The following is an 18610-nucleotide window of genomic DNA, read 5'->3' as shown; positions in this document are numbered from 1 at the left end:
AATAATGTCTAGCTCATTGACTTTGACAGTAAATCAATAACCTGTGCTATCTATTGTTACCTAATTCAATTAGGCCAATTCATAAAGCAGAACATAATGGAGCTAATGGAAAATGCTATTAGGGGAATAGATGCACCATTTAAGTCATACACGGAACTATGAAAGTCAATTCAGCATCGCAATTGTGCATTTCCATCTGAATCGCTGGCCCACGATCGTCGCTCTTGCTGGATGAAGGGTGATGTTGACCTGATGCATTTTTACACTGATGGAGAGAGGTGCGCCAATGTCGCAAGCAATATTGTAAATCAAAAAAGCAGAGGTACTTAAATGCGATTCATTGAGAGGCCCACGTCTCCCCTTCACCACTTTGCGCAATCACATTTGCAATCTGCTTGATAAAGTGCGAGAGGGAGCGAGGGCAGGCGTTCAGTCGCAGACAAAGCCTCAGATTGATGTGGAAACAGGAAACGTGCTGATTGCTGATTATTATGTGGTGGCAGGAAGCTTTTGTCTATCAGACTGTCATTCCAGCAGGTCAGTTCAGAGCCAGCAGGCTATTGTGACCATGCATGCTGATAAAACCCAACACACATTGGTTGTTGTTGTTGTTGTTGTTTTTTCGAAGAAACTCTGAATTAATAGCACTGTGAGTGGTTAGATCTTTAAAGCAGGGCATTTAGAGAGCATGCGTATTGATTCATTGATTACAGATTTGTAATTGGCCTGCTTTGCAGTATTTTAAAAGTCAGGGGTTAATGGCTAGGTGGGGAAAAAAGCCTTTCTGCCTTTTATCGTGATGGATGCAGCACTTCGAATGGCCTCTGCTTTTATACTTTGTGAATGTGGGACGCCAATTATATAGATATCAGAGCCTCGGCCACAAAACTTACAGTGGAATTGGTATCTTATGGAGAATGTTCCAAAGATAACTTTAATAAGGGGATGGCTGTCGTATGATACAGGAGCTGAAGTTGCCTTTAATTAGGAAGGGAAGCATTCCCAGCAGCCCTAGGATAACACTCTAAGACTTTGCCCAATAACTGATTGTTTTTCAATTTCTTTCTATCTCTTATTACAGGTACTGTGTGGCTCGCTGGCAGCAGGAAAGACTATGAGGGTGGCTGATACCTGCACTGCAGAGCTCTGTAACTTTGGCAGATAGGATCATTATCCCCCTGTAAGACACCTTAAGAGCGGGAAAGATGAGGACTTGGATTGTACTTCTTCTGTGGGCATGTGCACACAAAACTGTGAATGCAGTTGCCCTTTCAAGAGGGCCGGTTCGAAGGAAAACCAAAGAAATTGAAGGACAGCAAGACAAAGAGTTGCTCAAACGTTCAAAGAGAGGATGGATGTGGAGACAATTTTTTCTGCAAGAGGAATACACAGGAACGGAACACCAATATATTGGCAAAGTAAGAGATCATGTTTCTATTTCAGAGTATAAATGGGTCTGAGCAATGCTGGAGTAATGTTCCAAGTAAAGTCGATTGCAGAGATAGATTTGGTTTCATCACTCCTTCTAATTCTGTCTTCTGAGGCTAATAAACAGAGAATGATCAAAACTGTGGCCAAGTCATATGTAGTGATCTCCAACATAGAGCCTGCTGGATTTGAGATAAGGAGCTGGGTGAAATCTGACCTCCCTGGTACCTCACTCTTCAGCTGAAGCTCAGAGCTGTAGAGGATCAAAGATTAAAATAAAGTATAACAGCTTGATACTGTTTCTTATTGCAGAAGATCTCAAACTGTGGCCCTCAGGTGGTTGGCGACACACCTCAGGATTTACACTAAATAAGGTTGTTAGATTAACCAGTTAATCCATTAAAAAGTTCCTTTAAAAAATAGTTTAATTGCAAACAGAACATGTGCAAACAGAACATGTGTATAATTGCATAATATGAACAACACATCATATTATTGTGGCAGTGTTTCAAATTTATTCGAAATATCACACCAGTGTTAAAAATCTGAACATACTAATAAGTGGATCGCAGTTTTCATTTTATGGCTGAAAACTGATAAATAGCCCATATTAAAGCTCTGTAGCTACTACCATATCTAAATAAATCAAAATTAAAAGATTTAAAGCTAAAATCAATTTTACGCTTTATAATGTACAATATGAAAAGTGTATAATAAGATTACATTTAACAGTGTTATTAAATTATTAGATTTATTAAAGATTAGATGATGTAAATGTAATCTTAATGTAAAAATAGGGGAAATTGATATATACAATTACATAAAATAATTGGAAAAAAAACAACATACAGTAGTACCGATAAATTGTGCATCCCTAAATATATACTATAATTCAAAGGTTTGGGTCTGGTAAGATTTTCATATAATTCCTTTGCTCAGCAAGTACACATTAAATTGATCAAAAGTGACTGTAAAAACATTTTACAAAATATTTATATTTCAAAGTAATGCAGTTTTGTCTAAAGCTGTTTTCAACATTGCTAATAATACGAAATGGGATTTCTGAAGGATCTTGTGGAACTGAAGACTAAAGTAATGACTGCTGACAATTCCGTTATTTTAAATTGTAATAATATTTCACTATTACTGTTTTTATTGTATTTTGATTAAATAAATGCCGTTTAAATGGTGAACTCATGACTCATGAGACTTCTTTCAAAACATTTAAAAATCTTTCAACTCCAAACCTCTGAACAGTAGTGTATGCTATACAATATTGGATATTTATTTGGCTAGTTTGGATTTGATTGTAAAATATGCATATTAACAAGTGCAATAACATGTTATGTCGTGCTGTGTGTTTGTAGAGGTTGTTCTGCATGAGCCAGTCGAGGAACTGATAATGGTTTTTACAGGAATAGTGGAATCAAAATATAAACTTAAACTTGCACTGCAGAGAAGTGAATTAACTCGGTGGTTTTTGCATGTTCTGATTTGATCAGGTTGTACTTGGCCTGAAAAGTCTGAGAACCACTGGTTCAGAGACTCAAAAGCCTTGCAAAGGATCACCAACCAATGGATTATTCATGTGGGATGTTGCAAGCACAGAATTCACAAAGCTCTCATTGTTGTTATGGACATTATGTGCCTGGATCATGTAGCAGTCAGTGTGGAGTAGAAGCAGCCATTTCTATAATGTTCAGAGGGAAAATCATGTAGAGCATAAGAGCCATTGTGTTTGAATGGTCTTTTGTATTTTACTACCCTATTTTACTGTAACAAAGCGGCTTATTCAAGTGGAAAGAAGTGTCAAATCATTCTCTCACTCCTCTATCAGATGTAATTGTCAAAGCTAATCACATCGCACCTTCAGCTCTAAAATGTGATGTTCCTATCACTCAATTTAATCATTTTGTGTAACAATAGTGAATAACACAAATTCAAAACTGCTTTATACACACATTATATAGAGACGAGAAGTAAAGAAGTTTGAGTACCTCATAAATATCTGACAAAGTGGTTGCACCAAAAGATACCATGCAGCAGCGTGCGTCACTGTTCATAATAGACAGGCATTCACCTTGATTGCACATTCAGGGTGTTGTACTTTCATCTGATATGCTATCAGAATTCAATTCCACAAGGGCTCATTTTCACATATTTGCCATGGAGTACCTGTCTATTGGTACATTCCCCCTGTAGTATTTTGTTATTGTTTTATTCCTTCAAAATCAACGGACATTGAATACATTCAGGATATTGGATGCAATACATATTCATGAGCCATATCAACGGCAGAATGAGCAGAGGTGCTGATGAAATGCTTGAATTGCTTCCTCTCAACAGCTTCACTCAGATATGGATAAAGGAGACGGCACAGTGATGTACGTTCTCTCAGGTGAAGGTGCGGGGACGATCTTTGTGATAGATGCCAACTCAGGAGATCTGCATGCTACCAGGAGCCTGGACAGAGAGGAGAAACCTCTCTACTCACTCCGAGCTCAGGCTGTCAACAAGAAGACCGGCGTTCCACTGGAGCCAGAGACCGAGTTTATTGTGAAACTACACGACATCAATGACAATGAGCCCAAGTTTGACAAGGAGGTTTATACAGCGTCCGTACCTGAGAGGTCACACATTGGTAAGATTCGGCAGCTTCAATAACAACCACGGAAAGTCTTGTGGGTGCATATGAAGTATATCAATATTGTCGAAATATTACCAAACAATCTATTGCTTAGTATAGTAATATAAAACAATATTGTAACTTGTCGTATTTTATTATATAACTTCACTTTAAGGAATTATTGAGTCTTATTATTTACTCTCCCACATCTGGTTCCAAAACTTTATGAGTTTCTTTCTTCTGTGAACACATAAGGAGATATTTTGAAGAATGTGCAGGTCACTATTTTCCATGCAGTTTAGTAAATAGTGACTAGAGCTTTCAAGCTTTAAAAAGGATCCAAATTTAGTCATTTTAGTCTTTATTCACTGATAATTTCCCCCTGGAGAACTATTAACTGCTGAAACTGGATCACTGACTCAGTAAGTTGAACGTGAGAACCAAAACAGTACGATTCGTGAATGAATCATTCAGAAATTCAATTCCTTAGTCATAGACAAGAGTGACAGGCATCTTCTTCCTATTTCCTCCTTTTTGCTTTCCACTGAAGAACGAAAGTCATAACAAACATGATGAGAGCAAGTCCATAATAAATATAGGTGAACTCTTTCTTGAACTAATTTCTTGTTTTTCAGGCACCTATGTCACTCAAGTTACCGCCCAGGATGCAGACGATGAAATGTTTGGCTACAGTGCAAAGCTAGCCTACAGCATCAGCCAGGGTCATCCATACTTCTCAGTAGAGCCAAACACAGGTCAGTCCATGTCAAACTGTTATATCATAGACAGAAATGGCGAAATAGAAAGAGAGAATGTGTATCTGTATGATTTGAAATGGGGCAAGGGTTGCACTGCAGCTCTGTCGTTCAAGCAATTTAGCCGGGCAAATTCGCCCAGCGAGTTTAATCATTGCTAATGTGTGCCCTGGAACATTTCCCGCAGAGGTCTTTGTTTAAACAAAAGAGAAATAGAAACACAAATGCTCCCATGGCAGATTAGTGTCCAGCTTAACACTGATATGCTTTAGCCCAGATGGGACACGAACGATGATGTCCATGAGCACATGAAATCCTAAGACTGAAAAAAAGGGATATTCATTAGAGGTGGGAGTTAATCTGAGAACATTTGTGGCATTCAAAGAAGCAGCAGGGCTTGGATTCTTCTTTACGTGAATTACTGGATTTGTCTTTTGCCTTTTTTTGGATCTAACCGGGACATCAGGCATACTTAAGTCAACGTGAATTTTACAACGCAAGCCATTTTACTTCTGTAAAGTGATGTAACAGGATGTTCAATAAGAAAGAATGTAGGATGGGACTTGATTTTATACAACACAAAATTAATTGGGTCATGAAAAGTGGGTGTTACATATCAGAAAATAAGTTTGCTAATCAATGCCATTAAAGCTATTTGGCTATTAGTTAACATTATCCAGTAGCTTGCATTCATAACTGACATCAGAGGAAAAGTTGTTGCATTGATTTAAGATTATGAAGAAAATTAAATAATAATAATAATAATAATAATAATGCATTTTCATGCCTTATTAACACTGAATTATGATTACTTGCTGTTTAAAATTTTTAAAATTAGTTTATTTATTTCAAATGTTTACTCTTGCCTACTTGTACATTATGTTTTGTATTATTTTGAATTCTTGCTGTAAATATAAAATAATTATTGCAAAAAAAAAAACTGGTCCAACACTGTCAAGCAAATCCAACAGTGATTTACTCTGAAATAGCTTGTCACCAAATTGGTTTAGCTTGTAAAACACCGGTTTTAATAATCCAAGGTCTTTTTTCTTCAGAACCTGCAGCGGTCTCTCAATCAGCAGCTGCTGCCTGTAAAAATCTCTGCGGCAAAATGTCAGTCTCAGTGCATGTACGCAATTAATTCTGCACTGTTCAAACACAACAAAGACTCAGCTGCAACTGCGGTCTGGTGTCGTCCATCTCCTAGAGTAAGGTACCGGGCTGGATTGGATGTTAACGAACTAAGTCATCTTTTCCTCAGGTATAATCCGGACAGCTTTGGGACCTTCCGATATGGACAGAGAGCAGAGGGAGCACTACCAGGTGGTGATCGAAGCCAAGGACATGGCCGGCCAGAAAGGGGGCTTAACAGGCAGCACCACAGTAAACATCAGCCTCACCGATGTCAATGACAACCCCCCTCATTTCACACAGAGTAAGCATGCATTTAATAGATAGAAAATATATATGTAAATTTGTAAATATCAACAAATTGATATTTGCACAAGACATTTGTTCCATAATTCCAATGATTCTTTTCATTTGCATGAGTCTTATAGTTGGAATAAACAACAAATACAATACACAAATTTAAAAAACAAAACAAAGACAAAAAATATATATTTTTTGTCATTGTTTGAAGGAAAATGGTTAGTGCCAAAGCTTTAGCAACTGTGTGAGGTCTGTGTGTTAATCCTGATTAAATGGACAGAGTGGGCTCAGCTCACTTACTCTTTTGTGTTTCTCCTAAAATAATATATTCTTTAAGCCTGCATGCAAATAGAAAATGCTTGGAATTTCTGTCATGTTAATTAGAGGAATGCAGGCTATCAGCACAAAGCGGATTTATTGCAGGCAGCACAATATCGGTCACGTTCGCCATTTTTTACAGTAAAGAGAACACCAAGTGTAGGTGAAAAAGCTTTAAAGTGTAAATTGCAGGTTAACCACCACAATCAATTAATGTGTAGATTAAAGTGCTCAATATATATATATTTTGAAAATTTCTGTCTTAAAATGCGTTAAAATAACATTTAATGGGGTTTCTTCAAAGTCAGCGTGTTTTTTACCGTAAGTGGGTGATGTCGTCATAACAGGGAGTCGCAACTCGTACTCTGCTAGATTCCTTCTGTTTGTGGCTTGAATATGGAGAACGACTGGGAGACTGAAGAGGTGGGAAACCACCAAATCTTGATGGACCACAGCCCTACAATTTCGAACCAGTCAGGCGTGAGAGAGGGGAGGAAACTGCTAGAAATCATGGCCCTCAAAGAGTTATCAATGCTTGGTGTGAGGAAAACGAGTGGAGGGTTGGCCAGGTTTCCTGGTGAGTAGCTAGAGCTAGCCTAGGTTAGCCTGATGCTAGCCCGGATAACATTAGGGAACATTAGGGAAGTCTTTTCAAAATCTTGCCGTCATGTAGAATAGCAAGGAGGGACAACGACTGAAGACATTTTTTACTTACATGGTGTTAGTAGTCCTAATCAGACCTGTAGAGATGCACACACTGCACAGGCACAATGGCGCTTTTGCTGGCATCTGCAGACAGAACGCGATATTGTGTGTGCTAAATCGCAACTAATTAGCGATGTTCATTGTCAGAAAGAAAAAAAGAGATCGATGTCCCTATCGCTGTGTTTGACAGGTGTTTGTGTGGGCTATGCCACCCAATGGAATAAGCAGTGGAGAGTATGTGCTGCCGTGAAGTGAATGCGTTTTGGAGTTTAGTGGACCAGCTAGACCCGCGACCGGCAAATGTGACGTGCCTCACGCAGCATCCTGGTTTTGGCGCATGCTGCCTGAACCCATTTGTTTTGCGTATAGCTTACTCTCATTTCAGGCAGGATCACAGTCCTCTTGAAGCCAGCACACACGAGTATGTTTACAATTCATTAATTTAATTCATCACTTCTGAATCTAAAAAAACAAACACAATAGTTCACCATTTTTGTTACTTGTTACTTGCCGTTAGACTAACGGTAACTCTAGGCTTGGAGTCCCTGTTATGACGTCACACCCAGCCTAGTGGAAGGGAGGGGGCGTGGTTAAAACCACTGTAAAAAGCACCAACTTTTCATATTATATGCAGCATTTTGGTATAAAAAAACAATTGTGGGCTTATTTGTGGGTTCTTATCTTTATGTTTAGTAAGCACATTGCATTATCTTAAGAAAATTTTTACCTGCAATTTACACTTTAAAAAGCACTTTAATTGGCTACAGTGTTGGATACAGGGATGCAAATTGTGAAATGAGATTTGTTCCTCCAAACTCTTCTTTTATGTTCTCTTGAACAAGTAAATGGTCTCTTGTTTCACTATATAGTGTAGATCCTCTCTCAAGAGAATTCACAGATTCAAGCACAAACCCTGACATTATCATTATGTTCCCCAGGTATATATCAGTTCAGCGTTCCAGAGCTCACCAACGTAGGATCATCAGTTGGCAGGATCGAGGCTGTGGATGCCGACGTCGGCAGAAATGCAGAGATGGACTACACCGTTGTTGGCGGAGACGGTCTGGATGTGTTCGACATCAGCACTGACAGGAACACCCAAGAAGGCATACTTAGCGTAAAGAAGGTACAAAGAAATTTATTTTGTGCTTTGCGTTTGAAAACAGAAGTTTCACTCATGCAAGTTTAAGAAGCTTGTTTTTTAAAATTAAAATAGTTACACTTGATGGTTTGTGAATAAAATGGGGAGTGGGGATGAAAATTCGACTTGGAGCGGGTTGTTTATTCCTGTGAATGTGTTTCCGTCGCAGCCTCTGGACTACGAGAAGAAGAAATCATACTTGCTTCAGATCAAGGTCCAAAACACGCATCCAGACACACGATTTCTGAGCCTGGACGCTAAGGACATGGCAACTGTCAGGGTCAGCATTGAGGATGTGGATGAGCCCCCACAATTTCAGAAAATCAGCTATATTTTGGAGGTGAAAGAGGACGCGGCTGTGGGCACAGTGATAGGATCGGTCAGTGCCATGGATCCTGACATACGCCGCAGTCCGGTCAAGTAAGGGCTTTGCATTATTATCATCCCATCACATTGTTTTCATCATCTAGATTTACAAGATCACCGTAAATCTCTTTAAATGCACATTGCCCAACACACAATAGCCTGACAGTAGCTTGCAAGCCGTTTAAACCTCTGCCTGTTTCTTCCCGTGACCTTTTTGATATCTGCAAAACCCTGAATAATCTGTCTGAAGCTATGGCAATATGAGCTTAGATGGACTGCTTCCTCTGAGCATGTTTATTAAATTCACATTTAATTCAAGAGGTCCTTCAGTCGCAGCATCTTTATGAGATAATTGTAATAAACTACAATTATGAGAATAAATGAGGATATTATCACTGTCCAAAGCGCCCTAATGATAAATCTGATGCGGGAGGCTCAGGAGGACAATAAATGGATGTTTTTCCCTCCGGAGAACGCAGTAAATAAGAACGCAGAATGAAAGCGCAATTAAAAAGCCCTCTGCAGCAGAGAACAGGACTTCAGGCTGGTAATTATCAGGGACATCAGAAGCACGGGCAACACTGTCGCTCTGAACATCAGGAGGCTAATTAGGAAATTGAACAATCCCACTGATTGATTACATTTGAAAGGACAATATTGTGATCTTCTGGTGAAAGAAGAACAAATGGGCACTGGGCATGTGTGGGCTCAGGGCACTGGGATTTCATGCAGTTATAGCTGTGGTGTGCATCAAGCATCCTCAAGTGTCTCCTGCCCTTAAGGTTCAGTTGTCTTAACGGTTTTGTAAACAAGTGCTGTTTTTCCAAGTTACTGGCTAAATTTGAATTTAAAGTAGTCAAGCTAGTAAATGCAACTTTTTTTAAAAAGTAGTTTACTTTACAAGATACTAACAACAAGAGGAAAAAAAGGTGCAATATCTTTTGAAATGTATGCAGTAACTATCCAATGTTATCCTTCATCGTTTCTATTTTTCTGGCACAAAACAAATGAGGGTTTTTTTCAACAAACTTCAATTAAGTTTTACTGTCACTATAGAGATTTCAATTACTTTTTTATTTTGAATACATTTGTAATGATTTTTGATGAATTTTCAGGCCTGGAAAACACCATTTACAAATTCCTTGGCATTTCCAGGTTTTCTATGGCAGTGGAAATTCAACTAGGCTGAAAGATTTTTACTTAAACTGTAATATATTTAACTAAATATTTTTGTTGAAATAAAATAAAGAAGACCTAAAAGGCCACCAAGGATTTTTGCACAGGGACTCAAATCAAATAGTTTCGATTACTGACACTCACTAGAATGAATTAGACTTTCCAACGCTACATATGAAAATGAAAGGGACAAGTATGGGAGGAGTGGGGATCTGATTATTCTAAATCTTCCCTACAAAACAATGATTATGACAACACTGACAAAACAGTCTTGCATTTTTTCCTGAATTTTTAATGATTTTCACACTCCATTTTCTCTGAGCATAATTGAGCCAAACCGATTTGTCACAGGTCACATCATAGTTTAACTACTCTACATTATTTTGAAAAGAACACTGTCGCAAACACATTGGAACTGGTGACAGTTGAGCTGAATGGTTTGACTTGCAGGTATTCAATTGATCGGCACACAGATGTGGACCGGGTATTTGGTGTCTATGCTGGGAATGGATCTATATTCCTGCAGAGGCCTCTGGACAGAGAGGAATTCGCTTGGCACAACATTTCAGTGATCGCAACTGAGTTCAGTAAGTAACTCCAAACGGCTCACAGCCGCAGTTCATTTGGAATGAATTTAGGTTGCTAAGCTCAAGTCATCCAGCATTAAATTTCTCCAGTAAGATTTCCGCATTTTCATTTACCATGACAGCTTATATTGACTAAATATATTAGTTTACTTTTTTAAATTAGAAATCCAGTTTTCTCCCGTGGCTCCAATAATGTTAGCTTCTATCATCTCAAGTAGTCAACCATGATCTGCCACATCTTTTTAAGGACACTTAGACAACCCAGAGCAGACCAGCCGAGTACCTGTGTACATCCGCGTACTGGATGTCAACGATAACCCCCCTAAGCTGGCATCCTTCTACGAGACCTTCGTCTGTGAAAACGCCAAAGTCGGACAGGTAAAGAGCATTTTAGTATACGTTTCCCATTTATCTGCCACATTGTCAATTTCGATGTAAGATAAGTAGGAATAAGTCCATTTCTCCTGTTCAGCCGGTGGATGGATGTGTTGATTTAAAATAGGGGCGTCTGTTAAACAGTGTGTGACCTCTACAGAACTCACACCTCCAGAGCGAGATAGAGATCAGTGATGAGTATTTCTCCTTCATGGATTAGACGGCAGAGCCTTTTTCTGTCAGGCTTGATGAGATTATGTGTCATGGTGGATGACAGGGGCTGTCACATATCACAGGCACTTCATAATAACTGTCCACCTCTCCTCCATTTCCTGACTCTTCTTGTATCCCTCGTTGTCCGTCATCACCCACCTCACTGACCCGCCCACCTCAGCGCCTGGCAGAATTGTTCAAGCTGGTGTTTGCCATGGTTTAGTTGTTGGGTACAAAAAGAACCAAGACTATGTATACATAAAAATATCATGTAATATGATATATCTTATCAAAACATCTTTCTTATTTTACTTGAGAAGCAAAATTACATCAAATACTATAGACGTCTTGCATTTTTTCCCCCCTATTTAGTGAGGTTTATATTCAAAACAAGAACAATTTAAGTATTATTTATTTTACACAAATTATTTCAAACAATTTTTTAAGAAAAAGTGCATATGCTATCAACTACATCTATAAAAATGTTATAATAATTGTAAAAATTCCATTTAATTCCATTTAGGTAAAAGAGACTTTAGGTAAAGGAGACTGTGGAAATTCTGTTACTTGCATGATGAATCCAAACAATCATTAATTAGTATTGTGTTTATTAGCTATATTTCTGCGACGGCAGTGTGAGATAAGGCTTGGATTTTGATTCTATTCAGCAGTTATATTCTAACAGACTGAAGTTAAGCCCAGAGGAAAGGGAAGCCAGCCAGCAACACGCAAGCAAGAAATCTGGCCAGTGCGTAAGCCTGGTAGAGAAAAAAATCATGAAGCACACAATAGATGATTACATTTTTGTCACAGCGTGTTGCCAGTGCACCCTTGAGAGATGCATTTAAACTAAAATTGCCCTTGGTGACAACTAAAGATAACCATGTGCCTCTATCACTGAGCCAACATATTTCCTTGCTGTAAACATGCTTATAGTGTTTACATGTAAACACTTGTAAGGTCTGAAAGATGACATTGTGAATAGGTCATTCCGGTTATGCAGTACCTTTCCAGCTCTGTAACTTAAATAAAAATGAATGAATATGTTTTTTTAAGTAGTTACTTACAAGAATATGTGCCTGTCAAGCTCATGCAATTAAATGTTATTAATTATAACTTCACACAATTCACATAATGTCAAGATAATAAGCAGGAGGCTTAACAGGATAGTGATATGAAGCAAAAGTTAGCCATTGCTAACGTTATCTATATTCAGACTACAAAAAGAACTAACAGGATAAACGTTTTAATATTGTATATACTGCATGTGTGTGTATATATATATATATATATATATATATATATATATATATATATATATATATTAAAGAATGCATGTTTTGTTTGAAAAAAGAAAAGATTTAAATTAAAAAGGATATTCATTTTTGTTTGCTACATTTAATAAAAACATAATCATGTTACTAAACTGCTCATGTAATATATTATTTGTATTTGTTTATTTTTGTTTATTATTTATTTAGCTTTTTTGTTTGATCTATGCCTATCATTTGAGTGTGAGAAAGGATTAATTGAAATGAAAAATTAAGAAAAAAGACAAATGCTTCTTTAGAAAATTAGAGGTTTTGATATTAGAAGTTGACAAAATAGAAACATATTCTTAAACCAAATTTGTTAAATAGATAACAGTGATGATAGAAACTAATTCGATTTTAATTTCAAATATATTTTATAAAATACATTTACAATGTGGACTTTCTTAAAAACAAACCAAACACAGTTTGTAATGTATGTCCTATGAGTCTTGGTTAATATGTGATTTTCATCATTTGCTGCTTTCCCACAGAAAATCCAGACAATAAGTGCAGTGGATCTAGATGACCCAGTCGGTGGACATCGTGTCTTGTTCTCCTTGGCACCAGAGAGCTCAGTGCGAGCAAACTTCTCAGTCCGAGATAATGGAGGTGGGTGCCCTCTCACATCGTCTGGCCCTCTAACTAGCTCACTGTCTCTCTTCATGACAACACAGACCAATCAAACAGGAGAAATCTTTAGGACACATGGCCTTTTCACATCTAGCTGTTTAAACTGAGCCATGTTGTTTTGCAGTAGCCATAACTTTAGGTCATTCTAGGCCTGTTGTGGTCTGCAGAGAGGACAGTTCCCTCATTCCTTAAAGTGCCCCTATTATGCTATTTTAAAGGTTCCTAATTTTGTTATAGAGGTCTCCTACATCAAGTTCACATGCATAAAAGGTCAAAAAAACACTTTCATTTTCTCATAATATACATTGCATATCACCAAATTTTTCAAAGATTCTCAAACATCTCGTTCGAATATTCAGTCTCTCTAAACCCTCCTTTCCCGAGAGCCTACTCTGCTCTGATTGGCCAGATGGCCCAGTCTGTTGTGATCGGTCTACTGCTCACAGCATGTGTCATAAACAAAAAGCCTTCTCTTGCTCCATCCTTTATCATTACTCAAAGTAGTGAGAACAACAGAAAATCGGCATTAATGGATACAATTTTAGGTAAAAATGGCCCACAGCTGATTAGCAGAATTATTTCAGTAAGACAGTAATAACGAGAGTTAGCCGGTTAGCTGGAGACCTACACAATATAAAACACAAAACGTCTCGGTTACGTATGTAACCCTAGTTCCCTGATAGGGAACGAGACGCTGCATCAAACGCTGTGGGAACGCCCCTGCGTTGTGCGTCATGAAGCACGTATGGAATCAGCCCAATGGAGAGATGGAACGTCATAGGCGGGTGACGTCATCGACCAGGAAACTATAAAGCACCCCATAAACACAAGCTCAACAGCTTCTGATAGGCCTGAAGGAAGCGCTAGCGGGAATGCCGGGAGTATGGTGGAATGACGCAGCGTCTCGTTCCCTATCAGGGAACTAGGGTTACATACGTAACCGAGACGTTCCCTTTCAAGGGAACTCGACCTGCGTCAAACGCTGTGGGAACGCTAATACCCACGTCGCCATAGGACCAAGTGACCGCCATGTGAGAACTAGCGCACAGAGGACGAGAGCACCTGTGCCCCAGGGGTAGAACTTAAGTCTAGGTCGTAGAACTTAATGAAAGTATGCGGTGAAGACCATCCAGCCGCATCACAAACGTCACTGAGGGAAACTCCTGACAGTAAGGCTTTAGAAGCCGCCATACTCCTGGTAGAGTGGGCTCGTACAGCCAAAGGTGAAGGCTGACCAGCCGACTCATAGGCAAGTGAGATAGCCTCGACCACCCACTTGCTCATTCTCTGTTTAGACGCGGGACACCCCTTCTTGGGTGGCCCAAAGCACACAAATAGTTGTTCTGACTTCCTCCACAGGGCAGTTCTGTGGACATAGGCGTCTAACGCCCTAACAGGGCAGAGTAAATTAAGTTTCTCCTGGTCAGACGACAGAAATGGAGGAAGACAAAAGGCCTGCAGAACTGTAGGTCTAACAACATTAGTAGGGACCTTGGGAACGTAACCTGGTCTAGGATGCAGAAAAGCCTTAGCCATGCCAGGCGAAAATTTCAGGCACGAGGGTGAAACCGACAGAGCCTGCAAATCTCCGATTCTCTTTAGTGAGGAGATAGCAAGAAGAAAGATAGTCTTAAATGTCCACTTTCTGAGAAACTTCTCAGGAACTTCTTCGATAGGTTCAAGAGGAGCTAGGGAAAGACCTTATAATACGATGGCCAGATCCCAGGCCGGCACCCTCGTACGAACTGCTGGCCTCAGCCTCAGTGTGCCACGAAGGAAACGAGTTATAAGCGGGTGTCTCCCAAGAGAAACTCCACTGAAAGGGACGTGGTAAGCAGCCAGTGCCGCCACATACACCTTTAGTGTGGAGGGGGATAGCCCTGTGGAGAAGCGCTCCTGCAGGAATTCTAGCACTGCACCCACTGGGCAGTTAACTGGGTCCTGCAGGTGCTCTCCACACCAAGAAGTGAAGAGTTTCCACTTCAAGGCATAAAGCTTCCTCGTGGATGGAGCTCTGGAGTGAAGAATGGTCTCAACAACCTCGGTTGAGAGACCAGAGTTCATGAGCTGGGCCCCCTCAGAGGCCAAGCCCACAATACTGGGCGGGGGTAAAATATCATGCTGCCCGCATGAGAGAGTAGATCCCTCCTGACAGGGAGCTCCAAGGGAGAGCCGTCCAGGAGAGAAATCAGGTCCGCAAACCATACGCGGGCCGGCCAGAACGGGGCTACTAATAGTAGGCTGACCCCGTCCCGGCGAACCCTCTCCAGACCTCCAGGTAGCAGAGCAATCGGGGGAAAGGCGAACAGATGTGACCTCGGCCACGGCTGCACCATAGCGTCCAACCCCAGAGGGGCTGGATGGCTGATGGAAAACCACAGATGACAATGCGTGGTCTCCTTGGAAGCAAATAGGTCCATCTCGGCGCGACCGAAACTCAACCAAAGGAGCTCCACCACCTCGGGATGGAGTCTCCAATCCCCCGGCCTTGGCCCCTGTCTCGACAGGGAGTCTGCTACCACATTCAAATACCCAGGAAGATACATTGCTCTCAGAAATAGTAACCTCCCTTGGGACCACAGGAGGATCTGACGGGCCAACTTGTAAAGCCGGCGAGACCGCAGGCCCCCCTGATGATTTATATAAGAGACCACCGACGTATTGTCTGACTGAACTAACACATGATGACCTCTCAGGTCTGCTAGGAAGTGTTTCAGAGCCTGGAACACCGCCAAAACATCTCTAGACAATTTATAAGCCGTGATAGATGATGTTCCTGCGACAGCCCTTGGGCTGGACGACCACTCGTGACCGCCCCCCACCATGTGAGAGAAGCATCCGTCGTTAGCGTTACGCGACGACAAAGAGCCCCCAACACAGGCCCTTTGAATAGGAACCAAGTTTCTTTCCACATGACCAGAGCACGAAGGCAGCGCCGCGTGACTTTGACCGTGCGTAGCGGATTTCCCCTCGGGGAGAATCCCTTTGTCCTGAGCCACCTCTGTAGCCATTTCATGTACAACAGGCCGCAAGGTATAACGTCGGACGCTGCTGCCATCAGACCCGACAGTCTCTAAAACTGTTTTACAGTAAGTAGCTGGCCTAGCTTTACTTGTTTCACAGCTGAGAGAATCGAAAAGATGCGGGTCGGAATATCGCGCATGCATCGAACCCGAAACCCAAACGACACCCAGAAAAGTGGTCTTCTGAGGAGATAATACACTTTTCTTTGGGTTCAGCCTCAACCCCAACTTCCTGATATGAACGAGAACGACATCTCAATGTCGAACCGCCATCTGCTCTGTCTGAGCTAAAATCAGCCAATCGTTGATGTAATTGAGGACACGAACACCCTGAAGCCTCAGGGGCACTAGTCCTGCATCCATGCATTTCGTGAAAGTGCGGGGAGATAAAGCTAAGCCAAACGGAAGAACCCTGTGCTGGTACACCTCGCCCCCGAAGGCGAACATCAGGAACTTCCTGTGTTGTGGAAGGATGGAAATGTGGAAGTACGCGTCCCTTAGATCTATCGTGACAGACCAGTCCTCGGATCTGATTTGTGACACGATCTGCTTGATAGTGAGCATCTTGAATTTTGGCTTCCCTACCGAGCGATTCAATAGGCGCAGGTCTAAAATTGGACGCAACCCCCATCCTATTTTGGAACGATGAAATATCGGCTGTAATAGCCTGACTCCACACTGGGAGAAGGAAACCGTTCTATAGCCTCCTTTTGAAGGAGTGCTTTCACCTCTTGTTCCATAACCAGAGCCAGCTCGGGGCCCACCACTGTAGGCAGAACCCCTCTGAATCTTGGTGGACGACACCTGAATTGGATAGCGTAATCCCTTTCTATTGTCTGCAGGACCCAATGAGATATTTTTGTAAGGCTTTTCCACTCTGCCAGAAATCCTACTAAGGGTACCAGTCTCTCGAGACTGGCCTCCGGTGTAACTTGAGCAGCAAACGCAGCGCCCTGTAACGGCACACCGGCAGGGAATAACTGGTCTAACCGCTCTGAAACCCTCCTCAGAGGGAGCGAGCGTCCCTCGGGAAATCGTTCGCTGGGACCGTCTGAAAAAACGGCAAGCACCGGCGTGGAGGTTGCACTCGTGACGGCAAAAATCTCTCATCTAATTTTGATTTATAAACAGACTCCTGTCTAGTCACTGGCCATACAATGCTGAGTTTTTCTACAGCTCTTGTTATTACCTCCACTAGCTCATCACTTTCGGGAGTGTAAGGTGGCGAATCCTCCACATCTCTCTCATTTATAACTGGTGCCTCAGCCCGAGCGGAAGAAACCGCAGCGCGTACTTCCGAACACGGGAATGAGGCACTGGATCTCACTGGTGAAGGGAGAGATAAGGCAGAGCCCGTCTCTAACCCCGCTGAGAGATCCATCCGCGATTCCCACGATACGCGTCGTCGCTCTGCCTCCTCGAAGAGCGCCCAGCGGGAGCGGACCGTCCTTAATGGCAGACACACGCAATGCTCACAATCATCTCCCTCGAGAGCTGACTGGGCATGCTGCACTCCCAAACAAACAACACAAAGAACGTGTGTATCCCCACTCGTAAAATAACGCGAGCAGGAAGGGACACACTTCCTAAACTGCTGTTCGTTCGCCATATCTCTCTTAATATATATATATATATATATATATATATATATATATATATATATATATATATATAAATTGTTTGTGTGGTACAGAGTATGTAAAGACAGACAATATTCACACAGGGACAGATTCACATATAGCGCGACTGAAGGCACAGAAAGCTGTTGCGCTTGTGTTTATGGGGTGCTTTATAGTTTCCTGGTCGATGACGTCACCCACCTATGACGTTCCATCTCTCCATTGGGCTGATTCCATACGTGCTTCATGACGCACAACGCAGGGGCGTTCCCACAGCGTTTGACGCAGCTCGAGTTCCCTTGAAAGGGAACCACGTATTTTAAACACCCGGGAGAAAATATATACATTAATAATTAATCAGACTTACGGCTGTGATTCTGAGGAGCAAGTTGGTCCAAATAAAGTGGGTACTGTCCCATCTTTAATGGATAAGAGTTTTGTAAATCCCATTTAGACCTTAGAGATCTAGGTCAAAACATCAAAAGGTTATACTGCTGTTGTATCACTGTGGTCATTTTAACCACTGATTCTTCACATCCTTATTCTATGAAAGTGTTTACAAAGAATTTGCTTTTGCAGCGCAGAAAACAGCATTTTCTCGACATGTAAACACACAAACCAACTACAGTTTTTGAGGGCGGGTCAAAGTAGACGTTGTTCGCGTGCAGCCAATGAAGAATTTAGGTGGGCATTATGCAAATGTGTTACATTGTTACATACTGTATGTAAGTTACGGAAGTAAGACTGGAATTACTGACGACTCGTTTGAATAGTTCAGAAATCATTCTGTTTTTTTTTTTTGAGAGACAATAATTTTATTTATCGCACACTTTGATCTTTACAATTTTGCAGACCTTTTACATTCAGAAACAGCTACATTATTACATGCTGCATAAGAAGGTAA

At 41.0% G+C, this 18610-nt stretch overlaps 1 protein-coding gene across 1 annotated transcript in view; it reads left to right on the top strand.

Moving 5' to 3' along the window:
- The window catches only part of cdh6 (cadherin 6), a 35008-nt gene that overhangs the window by 11364 nt on the left and 5034 nt on the right, over nt 1-18610 (top strand). Inside the window, exons 2-10 of the mRNA XM_077228768.1 lie at nt 1082-1418; nt 3775-4069; nt 4690-4809; nt 6071-6244; nt 8202-8389; nt 8574-8824; nt 10397-10533; nt 10781-10911; nt 12926-13043. Coding sequence (XP_077084883.1) covers nt 1206-1418; nt 3775-4069; nt 4690-4809; nt 6071-6244; nt 8202-8389; nt 8574-8824; nt 10397-10533; nt 10781-10911; nt 12926-13043 — 1627 coding nt within the window. The 5' untranslated portion in view covers nt 1082-1205. The remainder of the gene's footprint in view (nt 1-1081; nt 1419-3774; nt 4070-4689; nt 4810-6070; nt 6245-8201; nt 8390-8573; nt 8825-10396; nt 10534-10780; nt 10912-12925; nt 13044-18610) is intronic.

Source organism: Siphateles boraxobius, unplaced genomic scaffold, assembly GCF_051911475.1.
Source record: "Siphateles boraxobius isolate OS27281-9 unplaced genomic scaffold, OSU_SipBor_1 1, whole genome shotgun sequence".
Lineage (NCBI taxonomy): Eukaryota > Metazoa > Chordata > Actinopteri > Cypriniformes > Leuciscidae > Siphateles > Siphateles boraxobius.
This window is presented reverse-complemented; position numbering and strand designations above follow the sequence as displayed.